We start from the raw sequence: 23,181 nt of genomic DNA, 5'->3' as shown, positions 1-23,181 counted from the left end.
AAATGGGTCACACTTGGAAAAATGGTTCACGTATAAAAAATGTATCACAGTTAGAAAAGCTGGTCACACTTGAATAAAAGTGTCACTCTTGGAAAAAATTGGTCACACTTGGAAAAATTTGTGACCCACGGAAAAATGGGTCACATTTGGAAAAATGAATTACGTTTTGAAAAATGGGTCACATTTGGAAAAATGGCTCACACTTGGAACAATGGGTCACCCTTGGAAGAAGGGTCACACTTAGAAAAATGGGTCATACTTGAAAAAAATTGGTCACTCTTGGAAAAAAGAATCACACTTGGAAAAATGGGTCACACTTGGAACAATGGGTAACACTTGAGAAAATGGGTCACAGTTAGGAAAAAAGGACTCACTCTTCGAGAAAAGGATTACACTTCAAACAATGGGTCACACTTGCAAAAATAGGTCACACTTGCAAAAATGGGTCATTTTGGAAAAATGGGTCACATTTGGAAGAGTGGGTCACACTTGGAAAAGTGGCTCAAATTTGGAAAAATGGGTCACACTTGGAAACAAGTCACACTTGGAATACGTCGCACTTGAAAAAATGGGTCGCACTCAGAAAAGTGGGTCACAAAAAATGGATCATACCTAAATAAAAAGAGGTTCACACTTGCAAAAATGACTCACATTTTAAAAAATAGGTCCCATTTGGAAAAATCGCTCGCGCGTAGAAAAGTTGTTCACACTTTGCAAAACTGGGTCACAGTTGGTCACACTTACAAAAATGGGTCATACTTGGAAAAATGGGTCACACCTGGAACAATGGGTAACACTCGAAAAAATGGGTCAGACTTGGAAAAATAGTGACACTTGAAAATATGGGTCACACTTAAAATGTGAGTCACAATTGAAAAAAATGGGTCACCCTTCAAACAATGCGTAACATTTCAAAAATTGGTTCACACTTCGAAAACAAATGTCAAATTGGAAAAATGGGTCACACTTGGACAAATAGGTAACACCTGAAAAAATGGGTCACACTTCGAAAAATGGGCCACGTTTGCAAAAATGGGTAACCCTTAGAAAAGTGGGTCACACTTGCAAAAATAGGTCACTCTTTGAAAAATGGGTCACACTTGAAAAAATAAGTCAGATTTGGAAAAAAAGATTACCTTTTGAAAAATGAGTCACGTTTGGAAAAAATGATTCTTACTCAGAAAAATGGTTCACACTTGTAGTAAAGAGTCACACTTAGAGCAGTGGTTCGCCCTTGGAGAAAGGGTCACTCTTTGAAAAATGGGTCACACTGCAAAAATGGATCACACTTAAAAAATCGGTCACATTTAGAAAAATGGTTCACACTTGGAAGAATAGTAACACTTGCAAATATGGGTAGCACTTGAAAAGGTAGGTCACGCTTAAAAAAATTGGTCCCACTTTGGAAAAAGAAGTTTACACACGCAAAAATGGGTCACGCTTGAAAAAATGGGTCACCCTTCGAAAAACGGGACACACTTGAAAAAAAGGAGTAGACTTTGAAAAAAGGTCACCCTTGAAAAATGGGTCAAACTTTTAAAAATGGGTCATACTTCTAAAAATGGAACACACTTGGAAAAATGGATCACTCTTGGAAAAAGGATTACTCTTCGAACAATGAGTCACACTTGGAAAAATGGGTCACACTTGGGAAAATGGCTCACACTTGAAAAAATGGGTCACGCTTGGAAAAGGGGGGACACCCTTGGAAAAATAGGAGAAATTTGGAAAAATGAGTCAAACTTAGAAAAGTAGATCACACTTGGAAAAATGGGTCACACTTGGAAACAAACTCGGAAAAATGGGTCACACTTGAATAAAAGTGTCACTCTTGGAAAAAATTGGTCACACTTGGAGAAATGTGTGACACGGAAAAATGTGTGACACGGAATAATGGGTCACACTTTGAAAAATGGGTCACATTTGAAAAAAGGGTCACCCTTAAAAAATGGGTCATTTTGGAAAAATGGGTCACATTTAAAACTAGTGAGACAATCTCAGATAGTGCAGAGCGCAATTGATAGCTCTGGTACAGTAGTCCCATAAGTACTCACCCCTACTCGGTTCACTTCCGGTTTGTGTCTACCTTGGTAGTCTGCTACGGCTTTTCCCCTTTGCAGTGTGTATGTTTCAAGGTTGTATTTTCATTCAAGGTCCAAACATTACGCACAAATTAATTACTACTGGTGCTTTAAGTTGACTTTCGTTCATTTTAAATTCAACAATACGCTGAAGCAGCAAACGTGACAATTTAGCTCTTCACGCCAACTTTGTAACTTGATACTTTTGTTTTCCTCGCAAAGCCATGTAATATGAAACCCTTGTTTTCTCCAAAACATACGGAAGATGTCCTTGTTTTTTGGAGATAAATGAAAGAAAGTTAAATATCTGATGTAGTGATGAAGAAACGGAACAGAGACGATGTTTTACTAAAAATGCAAATTTCTACCGATGAACAAGAACTAATTTAATTATCAGATAGTCACGAAATACCACTTTCTTTTTCTGTTGCCACCTTTGTTGTTAACAATAAAACAATTCAAAATTAACACACAACGATATTGATGGCTGAGAAGCTTTTCAACGAAAAGTATTGAAGATAAACAGCGCTACTTGGCCGATATGAATGAGTCTCCTCAAAGACTGATTAAATTAATTTGCGCTTTCATTAGGTGCCACGGCGTCTGCAGCAATATTTGAGCATTTTTCGTGGTTTCTTTTGTTACAAATTCACAATTTGTGGAGTATTAACGCCACTAACTTGAGAACTTTTTGGTCTCTCTTACAGACGCAATTAAGGCAGGAAATAAACAAGTCGCTGAGGAGAAGCAATATATTTGAACTCTGACAAGCACACTATTGTAGATTGAAAACAGCAGATGATATTTGTTGAACCGACCTGTTTGTAATTCTAAAAGCTACGCAGCCACAGTAACGTTTCACTTTTGCAATAAAAAGGGACAACTGGCGCTACCTGAAAAATAACTGCCGTCCTTGGTCGCATGACACGATATATAAAATACTGCGCGTAAAGATAGTGTATAACACTAACAATGCTAGAACGCATGCGTCTTACATGTTGAGCTCTACCATAAGGAAAACCACTCAACATTTGTGCGTGATTCCGTATGCAATGTATCCTTCACCTAATATAGAAGCCACGAACCCTAACTAATCTACGCATGCGTTTAGGGCAAATTAGTTTTGTTCTAAGGAGAATGGTACCACAAGGAGAGCAAGGGGTTACCTGAAACAAATATATAGCTTTGCGATGTTCAAAGTTAAGCGACGGCGATGGAATGTGTTTTACGTAGATTACACATGTACCTTCCCACCCTACTCCCATTACTTCCTTGCCTCTAGACTAATTAATTAATTGAAATTAATTAATTAAACAAACATTAAAGTTTACACCTTAGCGTCATAGCGGCATAGGGCCTTAGTTCCTTAGCGGCAGGCAACCCCCATAACCATCCCAATAGTGCACTCTGCACTAAAAATGGGTCACACTTAGAAAAGTGGGGGCACACTTGGAAAAATAAATCATACTTAAATGAAAGTGTCACTCTTGGAAAAATTGGTCATACTTGGAAAAATGTGTCAGACTTGGAAAAATGGGTAAAATGGTAAAACTTGGAAATATGGGTCACATTTAGAAAAGTGGGTCACAATTAAAAAAATTGGCCACACTTCGAAAAAATGGGTCGCCCTTGGAACAATGGGTAACACTTCGAAAAATAGTTCATATTTCGAAAACAAATGTCACATTTGGAAAAATAGGTCACACTCGGACAAATAGGTAACATTTGAAAACGTGGGTCACACTTCGAAAAATGGGTCACATTTAGAAAAATGGTTCCCACTTGAAAGAATAGGTAACACTTGGAAATATGAGTCACACTTGAAAAGGTGGGTCGCACTTAAAAAAATTGGGACCACCTGGGGAAAAGGGGTTTTCACATGCAAAAATAGGTCACACTTGAAAAAATGGGTTACAGTTCGAAACACGGGACACACTTGGAAAAAAGAGTCAGACCTTGAAAAAAGGTCACACTTGGAAAAATGGGTCATCCTTGTAAAAATGGGTCACATTTGCAAAAATGGGTCACATTTAGAAAAGTGGTTCACACTTGGAAGAATAAGTAACACTTGGAAATATGGGTCACACTTGAAAAGGTGGGTCGCACTTAAAAAAATTGGGACCACCTGGGAAAAAGGGGTTTACACATGCAAAAATGGGTCACACTTGAAAAAATGGGTCACAGTTCGAAAAACGGGACACACTTGGAAAAAAGAGTCAGACCTTGAAAAAAGATCACAACTGGAAAAATGTGTCAACCTTGTAAAGATGGGTCAAACTTCTCACTATAAAATGTTTAAGTAAGTAACCGGAACGATGATCCTGCTGGTATACATTGGGTCAATAGTGATCTAATCGGCTTTACATATAAAATGAAGAATACAAAAGCAAAAACCAACACAACGTAGAATGATTTTTTGAAGGTGTACTATATTTCGGCTGGCCAAACCAGCCTTCTTCAGGTAACTTCTGAAAATGGAACACACCTGGAAAACAGGGTCACACTTGGAAAAATGGGTAAAACTTGGACAAATGGATCACATTTTGAAAAATGGGTCACACTTTAAAAAAATGGGTCACGGTTGGAAAAACGGGACACACTCGGTAAAAGGAGTCAGACTTGGAAAAAGGGTCACACTTGGTAGAAATGGGTCACACTTGAAAAAATGGGTCACACTTGGAAAAATGGATCGCATTTGGCAAAATGGGTCACATTTGGAAAAATGGGTCATTCTTGGAAAAATAGGTCACACTTGGAAAAATAGGTCACACTTAGAAAAGTGGGTCACACTTAAAAAATGGGTCACTCTTAGAAGAAAAGGGTTCACACTTGCAAAAATGCGTCAAACTTGGAAAAATGGGTCACACTTGGGAAAAAGGGTCTCACTTGGGAAAATGGGTCAAACTTGCAAAAACTGGATACACTTGGAAAAATGGTCACACTTGGAAAAAGGGGTCACACTTGGAAAAATGGGGCACGCTCGGAAAAATTGGTCACACTTGGAAAAATGGGTCACACCTGGAAAAAAGGGTCAGACTTGTAAAAACTGGTCAAACTTGTAAAATTTGCACACACTTGGAAAAATGGGTCACGCTTACAAAAAAAGGTCACACTTGGAAAAATGGATCAAACTTGGAAAAATCGGTCAACTTGGAAAAAAGGAAGACACACTTGGAAAAATGGGTCACACTTTGAAGAATGAGTCATTTGTGGAAAAATGGGTCACACTTAGAATAATTGGTCACAGTTGGAAAAATAGGTCACATTTGGAAAAACTGGTCTCACTTAGAAAAAAGAGTCCCACTTGGAAAAAGGGGTCACTCTTGAAAAAGGGATACACTTCGAAAAATGGGTCACACTTAAAAAAATGGTCGCCCTTAGAAAATGCGTCACACTTGAAAAAAATCGGTTACATTAGAAAACGAGTAACACTTAGAAAATTGGGTCACACTTGTAAAAAAGCGTCAAACTTGGAAAAATGGGTCACAATTGGAAAAATGGGTCACATCTGTAAAAAAGGGTCACACTTGTAAAAATGGGTCAAATTTGGAAAAATGGGACACAGCTGGAAAAAAGGGTCACTCTTGGAAAAATGGGTAACACTTAGAAAAATGGGATAAATCGTTCAACTTGGAATAAAGGAAGACACAGTTAAAAAAGAGTCATACTTGGAAAAATGGGTCACACTTAGAAAAATGGGTCACACTTAAAAAAATGGATCACACGTGGAAAACATTTTCCACTTGAAAAAATGGGTCACACTTGCAAAAAACAGGACACACTTAGAAACATGGGTCACACTTGGAAAAAGGTCCCACTTGAAAAAACGGGTCACACTTGAAAAAAAGGGGTCACACTTGGAAAAATGGGTCACACTTGAAAAAATGGGTCACCCTTGGAACAATGGGTAACACTTGGAAAAATGGGTCACACCTAGAAAAAAAGGGGTCACTCTTAGAAGAAAAGGATTACTCTTCAAACAATGGGTCACACTTGGAAAAATGGGTCAAATTTGTAAAAATGGGATACAGTTGGAAAAGAGAGTCACACTTGGAAAAGTGGGTAACACATGTATATGGAAATGGCTTTTCCACTTGTTTATGTATTTGTAACTAATAAATGTATATTTTGACTTTGTAGTTTAAGGATCCTGTTCATGTTATTTGAAACTGGTGTTCATATGGACCTTGGCTCAATAGCAAAGAAAAATTCCCTGCTCAAAATGACATGATTGATTTATATTAGGTTTGAGTAGTCGTGGTTTATTGAAAACAATTGCACAAGAAAAGCTAACAATATAATAATAATAAATAAGTATTTTAAGAGGAGGCCTCTAATCACCTAGAGGTGGTTTTCAGGAGGGTCCTCTAAAAAATAAAAGTCTAAAATAAACATTCAATGTCTAAAATACAGAAGTAATAAAAGCTAAAAACTTGAGACTAAAACTATGATTTAAAACTAGAACTAGGGTTAAAAATACTACTACTAACTACGGTTAATCAAAGGGCTCTTAGAGCCAGCTCATTCATGTAATGACTTATGTGCATTGTGCTCTTTGGTTATGAAATATTGGTACAGTTGAACCCAGTCACTTGGAACCCTCAATGAAACAACACTTTGAAACAGCAGGAATTAAGTTCAAATAGATATCATTACTCGTGGGAAAATATCCATATTCCACATTGGGATTGGAAATCAGACAGTCCCCTCTGTGGGGGGAATAGGCATTATCTGGGATCACACACTGTTGATCCATTCCCATGAACACCAAAACCTGACAAATCATTTTGAACTAATTGCCGTTGACAAAATCTTTGGGAAGATTAAAAGTCAGCCTTTGGCACTAGGAGCTCTGGGATGGATTGGGTAACCAATGTGAGCTATGATTGGTCGCTAGTTGCCTTTGGAAACCATTGATCAGTCATAGCTCACATTTTGTATCTGAGCCATCCCAGTAATGGGAAAGGTAAAGTCTGCAAACGAACCGAGGGGCCTATCAGGCCAGAGCTTATCCCAGTTTCTATAGCATGAATCAAATAGAAGCATTTCTTCTCCCCACTGGATGTGATGCTAGTCCATCACAGGGTTACCCCCAGCATTAAGTTCACAGGTACCAATTTATATACCTGGGTGGAGGGAGGCACTCTGAGAGTGAAGTGTCTTGCTCAAGAACACAAAACAATGTCCCCAGTCAGGGTGCGAACCCGGACCGCTCAATCCAGAGACAAGTACATTAACCACGAGGCCACTGCGCCTCCCACAATCCCAGTAATGCTAGTGCCAAAAGCTGGCACTCAGTCTCCCCAAAGTTTCTGTCAGGGGCAATAGGTTGCTTAACAGTAACAAAATCAGATGAGGGTGTCCAAAAATCTAAAAGATGATAAGCGACTACTAAAACGACTGTTATGCTGTTTTAAAATAACAACAATGATTTAATAACTTTTATAGTATTATTTACATACACTGATCATTACCGCTCTACAATAAATTCATCACAGACTAACTATATACCGTTAAAGTTATTAATAAATGGGAAGTAGCAAAGAAATACATTAAAAATGCATTAAGATGCTGACCTAAACAAAAATGTCTTAAGTTGGCTTTTAAAACACTTAAAAGTGGTGTGACAACACACAGGTCAGCCAGGAGGCTGTTCCAAAGAGCCGGTGCAGCAAAAGTAAAAGAGCCCCTGCCAAGTGCTGTGACGGATCCAGACTTTGAGCTAAGGGGGGGGGGTTTGTTTTGCTTGCCGTGCCGGCTTTTCTTCCTTCTGTGATTTCTTCTTTTTTTACCCAAAATAAGGGGGAGCGCCCCGGCCCCTGGACCCCACCCCTAGATCCGCCACTGAAGTGTTGGGTACATTGCCTCCTGTGAAACTTCTAACAGTAGGCTATTATTAGAGTGTAACGAGCATGAGCTCTTTTGCTTAGCGTTTATGAAGTCACTAAGATAAGATGATGCTAGTCCATAAATTGATTTCAAGGTAAAGTTAAGAATCATAAATTTAATTCGATAAGCAATGGCTTTCCAATGAAGTTCCTAGAGAGCTGGCATTTTTTAAGTACTTAGGTATGTCCATATTAAGTAGATAAAGGATGCATTTTGGACACGCTGTAGCTTGGAAATTTGCGCATTGGGAAGTCCATACATTACAATACTACAATAGTTGAATCGAGAAGTAATAAAGGCATAGAACATTGTACAAAGACTATCCTCAGATAAGTATTTCTCGACATTTCTAATATTGTGTAAAGGAAAGAGCACACTCCTGCATGCCTTGGTGATATGTGTATTCATGGACATTTTTTCATCAAAGCAGAATCCTAAATTTCAAGGACAGGCAACAGAGTAATGTCATTATCACCAATGTCATCATTAAGTAAGAGTCTATCATCAATCATCCAGCTTCGAGTATCTGCAACACACCTTTCCATAGCCCTCACTCCAACATCTTGACTGACTTTGCCATCTGGCTTGAAGCTTAAATGAAGCCGAGTGCCATCAGTAAAGCAATGCACATGTGACAGGTGTTTTTCTATAACATCGAACAACTGAGATGAGTAAATAAAATTATAAATAGTAGACGTCCTAAACAAGAGCTTTGAGTTACCCGGCAACTAGACAACTATGTTTTGAACCAGTTCAGGACTGTCCCCTGCAACCTGACTTTGTTTAGCAGTGTAGTACTTATTGTTAAGGTAGAAAAATGACATTGCTTCTGAAACATGCTAAAAGTGTTAGAAAGTCATTGTATCAACACTTGTTAGAGCCAACTTTTCCATTTCCCAGTATATCTAGTCAGACTGGTAACATATTTATTTTAGGGTAACCACGAGGTTTGGCTTTTATTAATGGAGTGTTAGCCTCACTATAGTTGTTTGTTAAAGAAACAAAAAATAGTTTTTTCAATATAATAACTTTAATAAAAGCCACACTACAAATATTTAACTAGCAGACCACAAAAAAAGGTATATTTTCTCCCTCTTACAAAATTCTGGAACTTGCCAAGGCTAATGAAGTGGCACACACGTAGAATCTTATATTCCGTTAAATGTTTGTTTACAAGCAAGTTTTCTACAAACTGACAACGGTAACCATAATTGTATCTTCAATTAACGGTTTATAAATGCAGATTATAATTTTATCCTTACAAAAAAAAATTCCAAAAGAGAAAGAAACGAGGTTCATTTGGTCCTTCTTGGAACATTATCAGCATTTCTTTCCCTTGCCGAGGATAATGAAGTCATATTTTCCCTTTTCATTGTAATTTAAACTTCCAAACCAGCTTCGTCGTTATAAACTCGATTAAACATTAAATGTTGTTGATCTAATGTGTCAAGGAGCTTTTAACAAGAGATTGTTTTCTGGTATGTTAATTGTCAGTGGCGGATCCAGACTTTGAGCTAAGGTGGGGGCCCGGTTTTGTTTTACTTGCCCTACCGGCTTTTTTTCCTTCAGTCATTTCTTCTTTTTTCACCCAGAATAAGTAGGGGGACCGGGCCCCCCAGGCCCCTCCCCTTGATCTGCCCTCTGATTGCTGATTTTGTGCAGCTTTTGTTCGAGCGATTCTCCAAAGTCTCGAAAAAATGGTTTGGTGACACTACAATATCTCGGCCGCTATGATTGATGTGTGTGTTTTTTGCTGAAGAATTCCGATGGAAAAGCTTATAGTAAATAAAGCTATGATTACTTACCAGTACGAAAGCAAATATGTGTTTCACCAATATGGCTGTCATGACTGCCTCGTTGCTTCCCTGTACGGGTCCGCAAATGATCCCGGACCGCAAATGATCCCCAAATTGGACCGCGAATGATCCCGGACCGGAAATGATCCCCGATAGGGACCGCAAATGATCCCGACTAAAAAATAAGGAATGGCATGGATGGTGGGATGGTGTGGATAGGGAATTGGCGTACGTGAATACCGATGTTTTTATTAAAGCCATCTTATAATTATAATGGCTCACAACTTTTTCATACTTTCGACTAAATTTTGTTGCTAACTACGATGTTATGAATATCACCGCTCAATCATCAAAACACGACTTGGCTTGCATTTCTTTGCAGTTCTCAGTAAAATTATGATCAGTGCAACATACGCTACATATCCTCCTTTATTAAACATTGATATTTCGGTGTTATAGATAAGGCACATTTTATCGGGTGTCTGGAAAACTCGAATAGCGAATAGCGAATAGCGAATAGCGAATAGTCCCAAATAGTGCGAATAGTCTCGAATAGTGCGAATAGTGGCGAAAAGTGGCGAAAAGTGGCGAATAGTGACGAATAGTCGTCAATAGTCACCGCTTTAGGTATGATATCCTGCGTTAATTAATTATCCAAATAAGCAACAGAATTTCAGTGAATTCATTATCTTTTCTTCTCCGGACTCAGGCTCGGGCTGTTCATCGCCGACATTAAGAAAACAGAAAACACAAGGATAACTTAGTAAAGACGTATTTACGCTTTTGAGGCGGTTAAAACAGAAGAAATTAAGTTTAGAAACACCTTTTGTCCTGATAAGCGTCTGTGCTTTTTTACCGGGAAAATCCCGTCCAACGTTGCTGCGAGGTTGACCGCGAGATACTGGGTACCCTACTTGCCACGATTTACCACTAATTTTCCACTATTCGCCACTATTCGAGACTGTGCGCCACTATTCGTACTATTCGAGATTATAGTTCAGCAATAAATTTTCTCCGATTCTTATTGGTTTAAATTGATCACGAGACGCGATAGTGTTCATCCGCGGAGAGACACTATCAGCCCATAGTGTCTGTCTGAGGAAAATACCCGGATGGATAGTACTCGTCCGTGAAAAGTTTTATGTAAGCAAGCGAGCTTATAAAAAGACAAGAAGATCTTTAAGATCTTATAACCGCGCTTTTAAAATTTAACTGTTTTCTTAGCTCTACAGTCGCAATGCAGGGCAGATTCCAAAGCAGTCTTTGATGATTCATTGATTACTGTAGACACATCACTTGATCAACACAAACTGTTTTATTGCACCACCAGTCGTAGCCGTTGTGAAATCTCCGATGACGTAATCGTCTTAATCTGGAACTTTCATCGGGATATGTATGGGCATGAAGATACAAACACTATTAACAACAATTTTCTTTCTTAAAAGTCAGGATTAAATTTAATTGTTTTTTTCCCTTGAGTAAACGGCTAGCCAATATTTAATTTTCCTTCCAATCTATGAACTCGCTGTGATGAAACAGCCAAAGAATTTACTTCATTTGCCTAAAACCACAAGAAATACTCGCAAAATTGCAAATAAATTAATGACCACCGCTTCTGGCGAAATAAACTTGCAAAGTAAACATGATCGTATTTGTCACGCAGCGAAAGTGAAAGCTGCAACGTCAACGCATTCCATGGCTGACGTAATACCTTTTTTTAGCGTATTTATTATTCCCTTTGAATCCAACGCTTCGATAAAACCAAACAAGAAGATCTTTTAGATCTTATAACCGCGCTTTTAAAATTTAACTGTTTGCTTAGCACTACCGTCGGAATGTAGTGCACATTTCAAAGCAGTCATTGATGATTCTTTTCTTACTGTAGATATCACATCACTTGATCAACACAAACTGTATTATTGCACCATCAGTGGTAGCCGTTGACAAATCTCCAATGACGTAATGGTCCTAATCTAGAACTTTCTTCGGGATATGTATGGTCATGAACGATATGAACCACACAATCACAACACTATTAACAACAGCTTTCTTTCTTTAAAGACATGATTAAATTTGATTGGTGTTTTCCAGGAGTAAAGGGCTAGCAAAGTAGTCACATAAGTCATGTAATTTAATAATGAAACTCTATCCCGACCGATGTATCGATTTTGGTCACTCCAGTGGCTACAGATTGAAAACGTGACAGAAAATTAGCGTTACTTTCGATTCTCACCAAATTTGGACAGTGGGAAGATCTCATCATTAGCCAATTACAGGCCATTTTTCAGCTCTTTTCGTCACATCCTCCCCCCACGGGAGAATTTTGTCAAGTTAGCTAATTTAGTATGCAAGCCACCGTAATGGTGGTCGCTGTCGGCGAAATGTTTATTTGCTCAAAATTGGGGCAAAATCTTTCGGAGATGGAAGTCAGGACATTTGTAAGGATACAGAAAGTAATATGGAACCAGTTGGTGGCTTCTAAGGCAGAATTTATCCAGAAGTAAGCTGTATTTTCGTTTTCGTGCCGAAAGCCACGCGGTGAAATATTATCGGTTTGTTCTGCTGTCTTGTTCTGTTTTTTCTCTTGGTCATTTTTGTAGCCCGCCGAGGCCATTCTTTCGTCTAAATGAGTCGAGAAAAGTTCGAAAAAGATGTTCCCATTCAAGTTTAAGCTCTCAGGTGATAATTCTGGAGTTTTTTGAAACGTCGGCTTTGTTATGTTCGTGTTTTTCGGTTGCTATGGGCGACCGTTGCTCCCTTTGTTAGGTCAAGTCTGGGGAGTGAGGTCACAAAAAAATTCTAATTAATTCTGGTTTTGTTCGATTTCGCTGAAATTTTAGCACGATAAAGCTGGATTGTTAAGGAATAGATTTACCTCCTGCCGATGTGTGGTAGCTATTAACGCTAAAGTGATATATCGCTTCGATGTCAGGGTTTTGAAGAGATTTTTTTGCAACGTGTAGGTTCGGCGTGATTTTGTAATCTGAGATTTTTGTTGACGCTGAAGAAACAAGGTTTGGCGAGTAAACATTACAGATTGCGTAATTCGAAGTTGACCGAGTGGAGATCTGCGTCTGGTCTCCGACAAAAAAAAAAATAAAAAAAAATAAACCATGGGTAGAACATGAACCGCGCTCGGCCCATGGCTGCGCGGTTAATAAAATATATTTTACCCACAACAAAGAAAACAATATCCGTAAAATTGTCCGTGTATTAATGTTTTAGCAGCTTCTGACGGAAAAACATCACACGTTGCGTGACTCAGAATTTGGTCGAGAAGTAGCCTTGGTCTGGTCACCGACAAAAAAAACAAATAAACCACGGGTAGAACATGAACCGCGCTCGGCCCATGGCCGCGCGGTTAATAAGATAAACTATTGCATATTTGCCCTCGAAGCTTCGCTTCTCGGACAAATATTTGTTTTAAGAACATCAAATTTGCGCGGGGCAACTATCAGCCGGTAGTTCCTCGACAGAAACACTCTATTGTTCAACTATTCGTACTATTCGCTATTCGCTATTCGGGTTTTCCAGACACCCCATTTTATCAGCCATTAACGCCACTCGCCTAAAGTTTTAAACTAAAATCTAACCATGAAAAAACTATTACAGAAGACGCGGTCACCTGAGTAGATCCACAAGCCTCAGCAACGCTTCGTCACTCTGTAAAACACCTCGTGCGTAGCACTGGAAATTTGAACAATTTATTTTGTAATTTTTCCATTGTCGTATTTTGGCTTTAATTCCTCGAAAGTGACTACTTGAGTATTCTAAAAAGCCAAAATTCGAAGCTATAGTTTAAGTTATGAAGTCCAACGTCATGACCAAGCAAGACCAAGGCTTGCGCTTCGTTTTGACAATTAGCTGTTTGATAGATGTTTGATACTATCGCCACCGGGATTTGGAGAATGTTTACAATTATGTGTTTTTCTAAGACTTCATATTCAATAGATCGTCTCCACCTGACGTGTTTTTATCCTCATCAGCTATAAGAGGCGGTATATTTATATCTGTTTACAATTAGCGTGCTTCGTTTGGAAACCAGAGCATTTTGAATTTCAGGGTTATGGAGGTTGCGCGACACAAGGCTACGATCGAGTTTGTTGAAAAATATATACTTATCTCATGATTTTGAGCCTTTTTAGAAGTTAGAGTATTAGGAAAAGTGCTTATGTAAATGCTTGTTTGTTTAGTATTGATAATCAGTCACCTAAAAAGCCAAAGTAAGTTCCAGATGTTTACACTATATTTCGGCCGCCATATTGGTGTACCACGGATGTACACCAACATGGTGTTTTCTTACTGGGCTCTGTAACTTTCTGGGAAACATTTGCGACGAATATCTGAAGTTTGGGGAAACGCACAGGCCTAAAACTTGGAGAAGTGGCTTATTTTGTTATCTTCTATAGCGTACATCACAATTTCTTAGCTTTTTCCATTAGTTGGTTTTCAATTTTTTTTTTTTTTTTTATTGCGTGACAGTGAAACGATCTGTACCCTTCGAAGAACAAAACAGCAACTGTGGAATATTTTTTTTGTAAAATGATAAAACATGTTTTTTAGTTCATAATTTTTGTACATGTTCTCACCTTCTTCTGATACAAATCCACGCCATTCCTTATTTTTTTATCGCGATCATTTGCGGTTCAATTTGGGGATCATTTGCGGTCCGGGATCATTTGCGGTCCGGGATCATTTGCGTTCCTGGGATCATTTGCGGACCCGTACATCCCTCGTGATAGCGTGTGTTAATATAACCATTTAGGGTCCCCTAAGTGTGAACATTTCGGCCTCTCAATCCATATTGTGATTTTCAGAAGTTGATAAATTCTGACTAGACCTTAAAATTTATTCCATACGAACAGTTTTTTTTAATTTGCATTTGCTTTTTGCAGCGACATTGACTTTAATTAAGCCGAAGTGGGGAGGGGTAGTGAGGACACCTGCACTTCCGTCTACGGTCCACAATGATGCCACACATAATTTTAAAAGAAAGGTAACTATTTCGATCTTCGGTTTTAACCAAATAACAGTTGGATACGAAGATCTCGTGATTTGAAGTGGGACTGAACTGTAGCAGTGTTTTCCCCTCTTTGTTAGGCGTTAATTTATAAACGGAAACATTTCCGTGTGAACATTTTTACGGTTAAAAAAGCAACACAGCTCAGTTGAAAGCGAAAAACCCGACTGTTTTCCCGTTTTGACAGTGAAAAAGCTATCGCGAGTACCATTGCTTTATATATAAGTCTTGAGTGCAGTGGATTAACTCTATAAAACAAGAGAAATCACATCGAGGATGAGGAATGAATAATTAATTTCTTTTGTTTCAATTACGACCAATTACCTTGTGTTATTCCCCTAAGCCTCGGAGCTAAGTTACAATTTTAATATATTGAAATTGGCCTATTATAAGCCCGCAAAGCTGTAATTAAGGGTGTTTTTAACAGGTCATACTGTTGCTATGGTAACCTATTGTGTCACGAAAATGATAACAATGTGTTCACTAATGACTAGGCAGATTTTTCATACCATGATTGTAGCGTCAAGGGATAAAGAGTTGTTATAATGACCCGTCAAAATCTAACTGCTGGAAACTGTTTTGAGCCACCTTGAATTTGCACTTCGCACCCCAATGTAAATTTGGTGGAAAAAAAAACATCACAGAACGTTTTCTCTTATCTTGTTCATGTGATATTGTTTGGTTTTATGAGATTTTGAAGTATATATAATTTATACAACCTTTGAGACAACCACTTGCTTCAAATGACAGAGTTCTAAACTTACATTTCGCGCCTCAGTGTCAGCGAAATGTTGGCTTTCGTCATGGAACTTAGTTAAGCTTCCTCATTAGACATTAAACATCAATAAGCTATATCTATTTGATTCATACGTTTCTTTCTACAAAAACTCCCATTTTATTAGCAAACCAGTTGATGATGTTTCTCCTGAAATATCTTGAGGTTGGCTTTTTCTATAAATTACGAATGAGGAGTGAATTACAAAATTTATATGAAGTCAATTCCCATTTGTGTAACTTCAAAACGCGAGATAGTCAGCGATAGGTACGTATCTTGGTAGTATGAGAGTTATGAGTGACAGGGCAACTTGCACCTTTAAAAAATTGTTTAACAACTTCTTCTCGTATTTTTGTTGTTGTTTTTTTTAATTATCGACCGTGAGTTAGCGTTGGATCAGCAGGTGCTCTCTGTTTAATCGCTATTGTTTCTGTTTGTGCGGTTTCTCTAATGAAAATTTTTACATGAGTCTTATTATCAATTAGTTCGCAATGTTTGAAATAAATTAAGATGCAATATGTTGTTTATGTCCTCTGTATCTACTTTCTACTTTTCTTCTTGCTCTAGGAGGACCTTTATGACAGTTACCGGGTGGGTCACCAGTAATGGATGTTTTAAGGAAAGTCTAGTTTTTGAATCATAACAACTTGCAAGTCTTGTTTAGGGCGGAGACCAATGACAGGTGAACCAAAGCACTTGCCTTGGTAATAATTTAAATATATTCATTCATTTATTCATGTTAGGTTCCTTTTAAAGGCTATATGTTAAGTAAGTAAATGGATATAAAAGAAGTGGTTTTTTTTTGTAATATTGCCTCAGTAACAATTTTCGTCTGAGTCAAAAACAAAGTCGCACCTCAGTCGTGCTGGCTTCTTTTTTCAAGTGCAGTGTAGTACATAGCCTCCCCAGGATTTCGGTTTGTTGAGGGTCAGCGAAAAAGCGGCCTAGCTACGGAGAAAAACGGCACGCAAAGATTAAACTAGATGACAAGAGATTTGTATCCGTTCCTTCTTTCCCTTTGCCTGGATTAGTCTAGGTTAAGTAGAGTTGGCAAGCTGACTTACTCTGTAGTGAAGATATTTATGACTATAGCATTAGATGTTATTATTTGTTACTAATATACGGCCTTATCCTGTCTTTGGATCATAACGTCCACGTTTACTGGTATCGGCCTTTGATTCCTATGTGCCGATGAGACGCAATTCATTTTTTACGTCGAGAATGGCAAGAGCTAAAGCTGTTTAACCCAGTTTGGCCATTGAATTTCAGAACACTTATAAATTATGGAAGATGTTTGTCTTTAAAGATTAATGTGTTCATCAAACCATTAAGGAGGCAAGTTCCGTGTCTTTTAACGTAAACTCCTCTTACTTATCCTTACATTTTTTTAAATTTTATTCCGAGAATTTTAGAACGCTTCAACAAGAATGTATATCTTCCTAGTTTACGATCCATTCCTGTCAAGTTAACGATGCATTGATACAAGGAAGGATGATATTGATATCATAACAGAACTTTTATGTTAATCACTTTTGGTAATTAAATAAAATTAACATTCATTTTAAGAGCGCCATACTCCATTAACTGTCCATAGCACTTTATAGTACTAATTAAAAATTAAGAGCATAGAATTACTGACAGTCTTTAAGACCTGTTTTGGTAGACTACGAGTAGTCCCTCTTTCGCTTAGTCCGTCGTGCGTGACGCGAAAGAAAACCGCGAGAAAAAAATGGCCGCGCGAAATCCTGGAGGCGAGGAGCGCGCGAAAGGAGGGACTACCGCCTAAGCCCAAGAGTTTGAATCATGCGTTGCTCTCACAACGCAAAAATATGATTGGCTTATGTTAGGAGCGTTGACAACGTCTTGTCAACATTCGAGATACCTGAGACGTCTTGCAGGAATGTTTTGGAACCGGAGCAAATCGAAGCGGTACCAGAGCAAAGCGAAGCGTTGGAATCGAGCTTCGCAAGCCGTGATGTTCTTGCGAATCTGCCAACAGGCTTTGGAAAGATTTAAATTTATCCAGCGTTTTGTTTGGGAAAGCTTTCTGCCTCCAACCCGACTGCGAGCGTGTTAGTGATTTCGCTGCTCAACAACATCGTCTAAGTCAGCGACTATAAATTCACTGAGCGTGGCCTTTTTCTGCCGTCCATTTGAAAGATTGAACTGGACTCTCACTTGAAACCGGACATTCACCTGAAATTTTCCGCTGCTATCGGCAAACATTTCACCGCAGTTGGATGATCTCCTATGTATAATGTATAATGTATCGTGTAAATTCTCGGTTGAAACTTTGTTGAAATTTTCGCAATAACTTTTAGACGCAGCGAAAATCGTTACAAGAGGCCTCTTTCGCCGTCTTCTTTTTTAAACTTCTTTGGCAGTTTCGCTGAACGAACACTGAACGAAGATATACTTCTCACGGCATATGTTTTTGCCTGGCTACTTGAAGAGTAGGGTAGAGCAATTTTATTCAGATCTCCTGGGGCTATTGATAACAGGCGATAATAACAGGACGTCAAGATGAGAAATCCTACACCGAAAAATCACTCGGCCGTGAAAGGGCAAACTCTTGGGCTTAGGCGGTAGTCCCTCCTTTCGCCCGCTCCTAGCCCCCAGGATTTCGCGCGGCCATTTTTTTCTCGGGAAAAAAATTGCGTCACGCACGACGGACTAAGCGAAAGAGGGACTACTCGTAGTCTATGTTTTGGTTACAAGTCAGTCCGGGATCAGACAAATACCGGGGGGAAGAAGCCGCACTCGTTACAGAACAACGAGCCATACAACAAATCTTACAGAAATCGATGGCTAGTTTGTCCCTGACTCAGTTGGCCATTGCGGCTATCAGCATTGTCTTTTCGATCTTATTTGTGGCGGCAAACACAGACTTTTGTGGAAGCGTTTTTGAAACTCCAGTTGGCAAGTTAACACATTTAAGTCTTTAGTGAAAAGATGTTAAACTAGTTACACTAAACGTTTTCGATCATTGAGAGTCAGTTCTGCAAAAAACTTAGGATTAAAAGAAGATTTCGTAACCCCAATATCACCGAGGAACAATGCGAGTTGAAGTTTTAAAACTTGTCTGTGAAGATACAGTTCACTCTTGGATAAAACAAAGAATCAACTCACATCGCTACCTATGGCAATGGTATTACGCAATCTTTAAGGCTAAATTATAAAAACACCCAGATTTTTGCAGAGCTGATACCCTAGCTGGTGATGATCTCAATGATCGAAAACGTTAGGTGTAAATAGTTTTAACAGCCCTTTTCATATATTTTTATTTTACTCGGCGAAATGTCCACTCTAAACTGACTCGTTCTCTTTTCCTTCGACACGACACTATACGCTGACTTTGACAAAATATTCATTTTCTTTCTGCTTTCAGACCATGTCTTACTTGGTCATGCCATGGACACGGTTACTGTTGTTGATGAGTTTGAATGTCAGCTTAAATGCATCGAAAATAAAAGTTGCAAGTCGGTTAATGTTCATCCAGATGGCAACAATGCACAACGACGCATTTGTGAGCTAAACAACAAAACCAGACAGATGAAGCCAGGAGATTTTAAATGGAGGAAAGGATCTACATACTATGGCTCTGTTCAGGTCAGTTGAATTAGTTGAAACTGAACTACCGTATATTCACATAACCTAGTTTAGTTAACTTGATCCGTTAATAAATTACGTTAATTACGTTAATAAACCTTGTGGTAACTACTTAATTTAACGACCTGGTTTCTTTCATATCTTCACCCAACACAGGCCTCCTACATCGATGTTTCCCGTGAGCAGAACAAACAAACAAAGAGTGGAAAGTGTCATCCAGGATACAAGGGGAAACAATGTGAAAAAAGTGAGTGTTGAAAATTTGACTTGCAACGATATTTTGTATAATTTGGTAAAGCAGTTTGCTTCAAAAGGTGCCCGCGTACTGCGCAATGCTTGTAAGGAGATTATTGTTTTAGAGTAAATTTAGTGATGTTGGTAGACTTTTAGAATGATTTCCCTTCTGCTTCAAAAAAGCGTGAAGAGTCTCATTTAAAACATGTTTTGTTTTTTTTTTGTTTTGTTTTTTTTGCAGCTATAAAAGGTTTGTATTCCAATCAGCCTGCTTATTCCTGTAAGGACATCCGGGACTCAGGAGACTCCAAAGGAGACGGCGGGTACTGGATAGACCCTGAGAAGAGTGGAAACCCTTTCAAGGTTTACTGTGACATGACAACTGACGGAGGTAAGTTAAGGATATCGATATAATGATATAAAAGGGAAACTTTCTAAAATCCCAGGAAGGAGTGCACAAAGCCTCCACAGCTTCCCGCTGTACTTAACAAAATGAGACCAGCTTTTTATTCGTCTGTCCATTCGTTGCTGATAAATTGCGTCGTAACATTGTCAAAGTATCTGCGGATCCACGAGGCTTTTTCGAGAAAGATAACGATGGACAAACTGAGATAAAAAAAGGGGAAAAAAGACAAGAGAAACACTAGGTTAAAGTGCAAGAGAACCTGAATTTCGTTTAGCCAAAATGATTCCGAAACCCCGCGAGACGTCGATAAACTTTAAACATACAATAAGTCGAACTAAATTTCAGAAATGGAAATTTTTAACTAAACTTCCATTTGGAAATTCTTGAAAACCCGCTGAATTATCGCCGAGTCCAGTCCACTCGCATCAGATCAGTTCTCAGAATACAACAAAATACTGAAATATTCCACTCGTCGAGGTCCGCGTCAAAATACATGTTTTTTTTTGCGGTCTTACAGTTCAGTTCAATCTGAAGAAAACGTCATCTTAAACTAAGCTCCCGTTTAGATGCAATTTGTCGGTTATAATCAAGAAATGACAGCATTAAACAGGCTGTGAAAGTTTGGTAAAATTGTCAAGATCCACTCTTGATAGCGTCGTGTATCTGTCTGTGCTCTTATTGACCATAAAAACTAGCCAACGGGCGTTCAATGACTGGATGTTTTCCTCTTTCAAAAATATTCCCGTTAAGATCTCATTTGTCCGTTGCAGAAGGAACAATTAACATGCTGTGAAAGTTTTGCAAAATTTTCACGGTCAACGCTTTATTGTTTGATGTAATTAAGGATCAAAACGTCACGACAAATATGAACTCTATTGTGCAGCAATTTTAGAGCATTTCCACCTACTAATCTTTTGGTTGCTTTTTCCTTTTCTTGATAAAAGCGAATATATAGTAATTGCTTTTATTTATTTACGTGACCACTGAACTTTGTTTTATTTAAGGAGGTTGGCTTCTTGTCTCCAACGTTGTCATTGACAGTCCTTCGTCCCCGCAAATGTCAGTACAGACGTCATACCGCGGAATCAGCAGTTACCATAACAACCAGACATTTCTGACAAAGGGTGCCATGAATGAGCTCAGAACGCACCTGCCTTTCACTCAACTGAGATTCCACTGCAGTAAACAACAGGGACGTACGTTCCACGTGACCACGGTCGCTAACAGCATTGGTGAAGCTGTAGTCCAGTACTTCAGCGGTCAGACGGATGACCAGCCTGATGCCTGTGGCTCGTTTGTTAGAATGGTGAATGACAACTCGGAGTTAGCAGGAGTTTGCGGTCGGTGGGGATATGATGGTACGAGCTGGAACATTGGCAAATGGGGGCATGCTGTAGATCAAGATAGATTGTACGACCATGCGGGTTTTGCAGGATTTTTATATCACTGGCTGCTGACTCCAGATGGCTCAAGATGGGAATGTGACGACTATCTCGTTGGAGTGTCTTCTGGTGATTTCTGGAAAGTCTTTGTTCGTTAAGATCCTGGTCCACCGATTACTTATAGCTTGACCAACGTATTCATCTAATCTTCGATATATACAAAAATAAAAAATTTAAGTTAAATAAAGTTTTGCGATCGGTGATTTTGTTTTGCGTTTAAGGACCTTTTAGACAGTTAGCAGCTTCCATAGAACGTCTATAAACACGAGAAATAACACCATCGTTAGCAAATCGAAAATGAAAATCCGATCGAAAATCCAATAAACGACGTGTAGCTTAACAATAAAATAAAACAAAACATAATTGTTTTATGGACAAATTAAATCTTCATCCTAGAGGGATTTGCTAACAACTCTAAATAAACCAACGTTAGCTGAGCTGCAAGCTCGCAACATCGCTGCCTCGATTTTTAGAACAATCAACGGTCCTAGCCCGCCTGCTTGCGTGACTTAATACAACTTAGGAATTCGTCTTATAACTTGAGAGGTAATAACATTAATTCTTTATTAAATCCATTTTGAAATCACTGGTTATCCTTGCAATCTGATTGGCTCTCAATGGTGCGATTTATTCACGAATCGCACTATTTTTTGCTCTAAATCGCATCTTTTTCTCAGCCAATGAGAATGGGACAGTAAAACAAAACAACAAATCAGATTTCAATATTAGTTTAAAGTAAACAATAAAATTTCGGGAAAATGAAAGGCAAAAAGCCATTGTGTGGAGAATTTAGCAACTACTATTGCCAAAACTAATAACAGTTAATAACAGTTTCTAAATGACCATCATGAGCTCCTTCAGGTTGAACACCTACTTTAATGGAAGTTCCCAACTTTCAGTGTCCATTTTGACGAATATTTTGGCGATTTTTCTTCAACATCTGCTCAAAATCCGTATGATACCGAGTCCAGTAAAACATAAACAAACGAAAACCACACAACAACAAATTGAGAGCCATCTCAAGAAGGGAGATGTTTCCATGTTTCCGGTAGTTTCAAACGAAGCAACAAAAGAGCTCAACTCTGTCGCTGTGAATAAACATAGTCAAAATACGCCCCGCTCCACAAAACAGTGAATGAATGAAGGTCTTACGAAGCTTGTGCTAGTCCCGCCATCTTGGAAATATCTTGAAACAAATGGCGCCGCAAGAACTTGACAGGGTCCTGAGTATAGACCTATTTAGCTTCGCGGTCACGTGGTCTACATTGGGTAAACAAAACATTCAAGATGGCGGGCGCTAGTGAATTTTCTGTGGTAGCGTGGACAAAATCGTTGCGAAATCTCGCTAAAGTGTCCGCGATTACAATAGTAAATCATCTAAAAGGATGTGGAAAAAAGGAAATTGGAGAAAAAGGTTATAAATTCTTTACAGAAAATTACATTCATGATGTATTCGTGAAAGAAGAAGACAGTCGATCGAGGACTTGTTATGTCAAAGGCCGTTGTTTCTGAAGCCAGAAGAAGAGCGAAGCTCCTCATACCGTAAAATTGAAGATTGCTGCAGACAGAGAAGATAAAGGAAATGTGGAAGAAGCAGAATGCTCATGCAAAGCGGGGTAAATATTACTCGAAGTTCCACCACAATTACAATATAATTATCATGCTGGTGTAGGCCGTGACTTTAGGTCACATTCCACAGCTCAGGATTACAGGTCACACGTACACATCGAATACTAAGCCGAAAAGTGTTTCGTCGATTTAAAACCGACGATAGTTAACTGGGCTTTTTGAACCTGCCGGAATTTTTTTATCAAAAATACAAAGATTTGTGTTTTGTTTTGGATGCGGTAAAATTTTCATTAAATTTTATCCAGATTTTGAAAGCTCCAATTATGCTTTCATTAAATCCAATGGTCAGTGTGCATGTTA

The 23,181-nt window shown here is 38.7% G+C and overlaps 1 protein-coding gene across 1 annotated transcript; it reads left to right on the top strand.

Annotated features, from left to right (window-relative positions):
* Positions 1-18,955: 18,955 nt before the first annotated feature.
* Positions 18,956-22,649, top strand: LOC149112597 (uncharacterized). Its single transcript, XM_089289019.1, has 4 exons — positions 18,956-19,170; positions 19,327-19,417; positions 19,646-19,795; positions 20,815-22,649. Exons 1-4 carry the CDS (start codon positions 18,973-18,975, stop codon positions 21,348-21,350), a joined length of 975 nt encoding a protein of 324 aa, XP_089145145.1. The 5' UTR covers positions 18,956-18,972; the 3' UTR covers positions 21,351-22,649.
* The last annotated feature ends 532 nt before the right edge of the window (positions 22,650-23,181 follow it).

The sequence above is a fragment of the Orbicella faveolata genome, unplaced genomic scaffold (assembly GCF_042242905.1).
Source record: "Orbicella faveolata isolate gen_17 unplaced genomic scaffold, um_ofav_v1 contig_2, whole genome shotgun sequence".
Taxonomy (NCBI): Eukaryota; Metazoa; Cnidaria; class Anthozoa; order Scleractinia; family Merulinidae; genus Orbicella; species Orbicella faveolata.
Note: the sequence above shows the minus strand (reverse complement) of the source record. Positions and strands in the feature narration are given on the sequence as shown.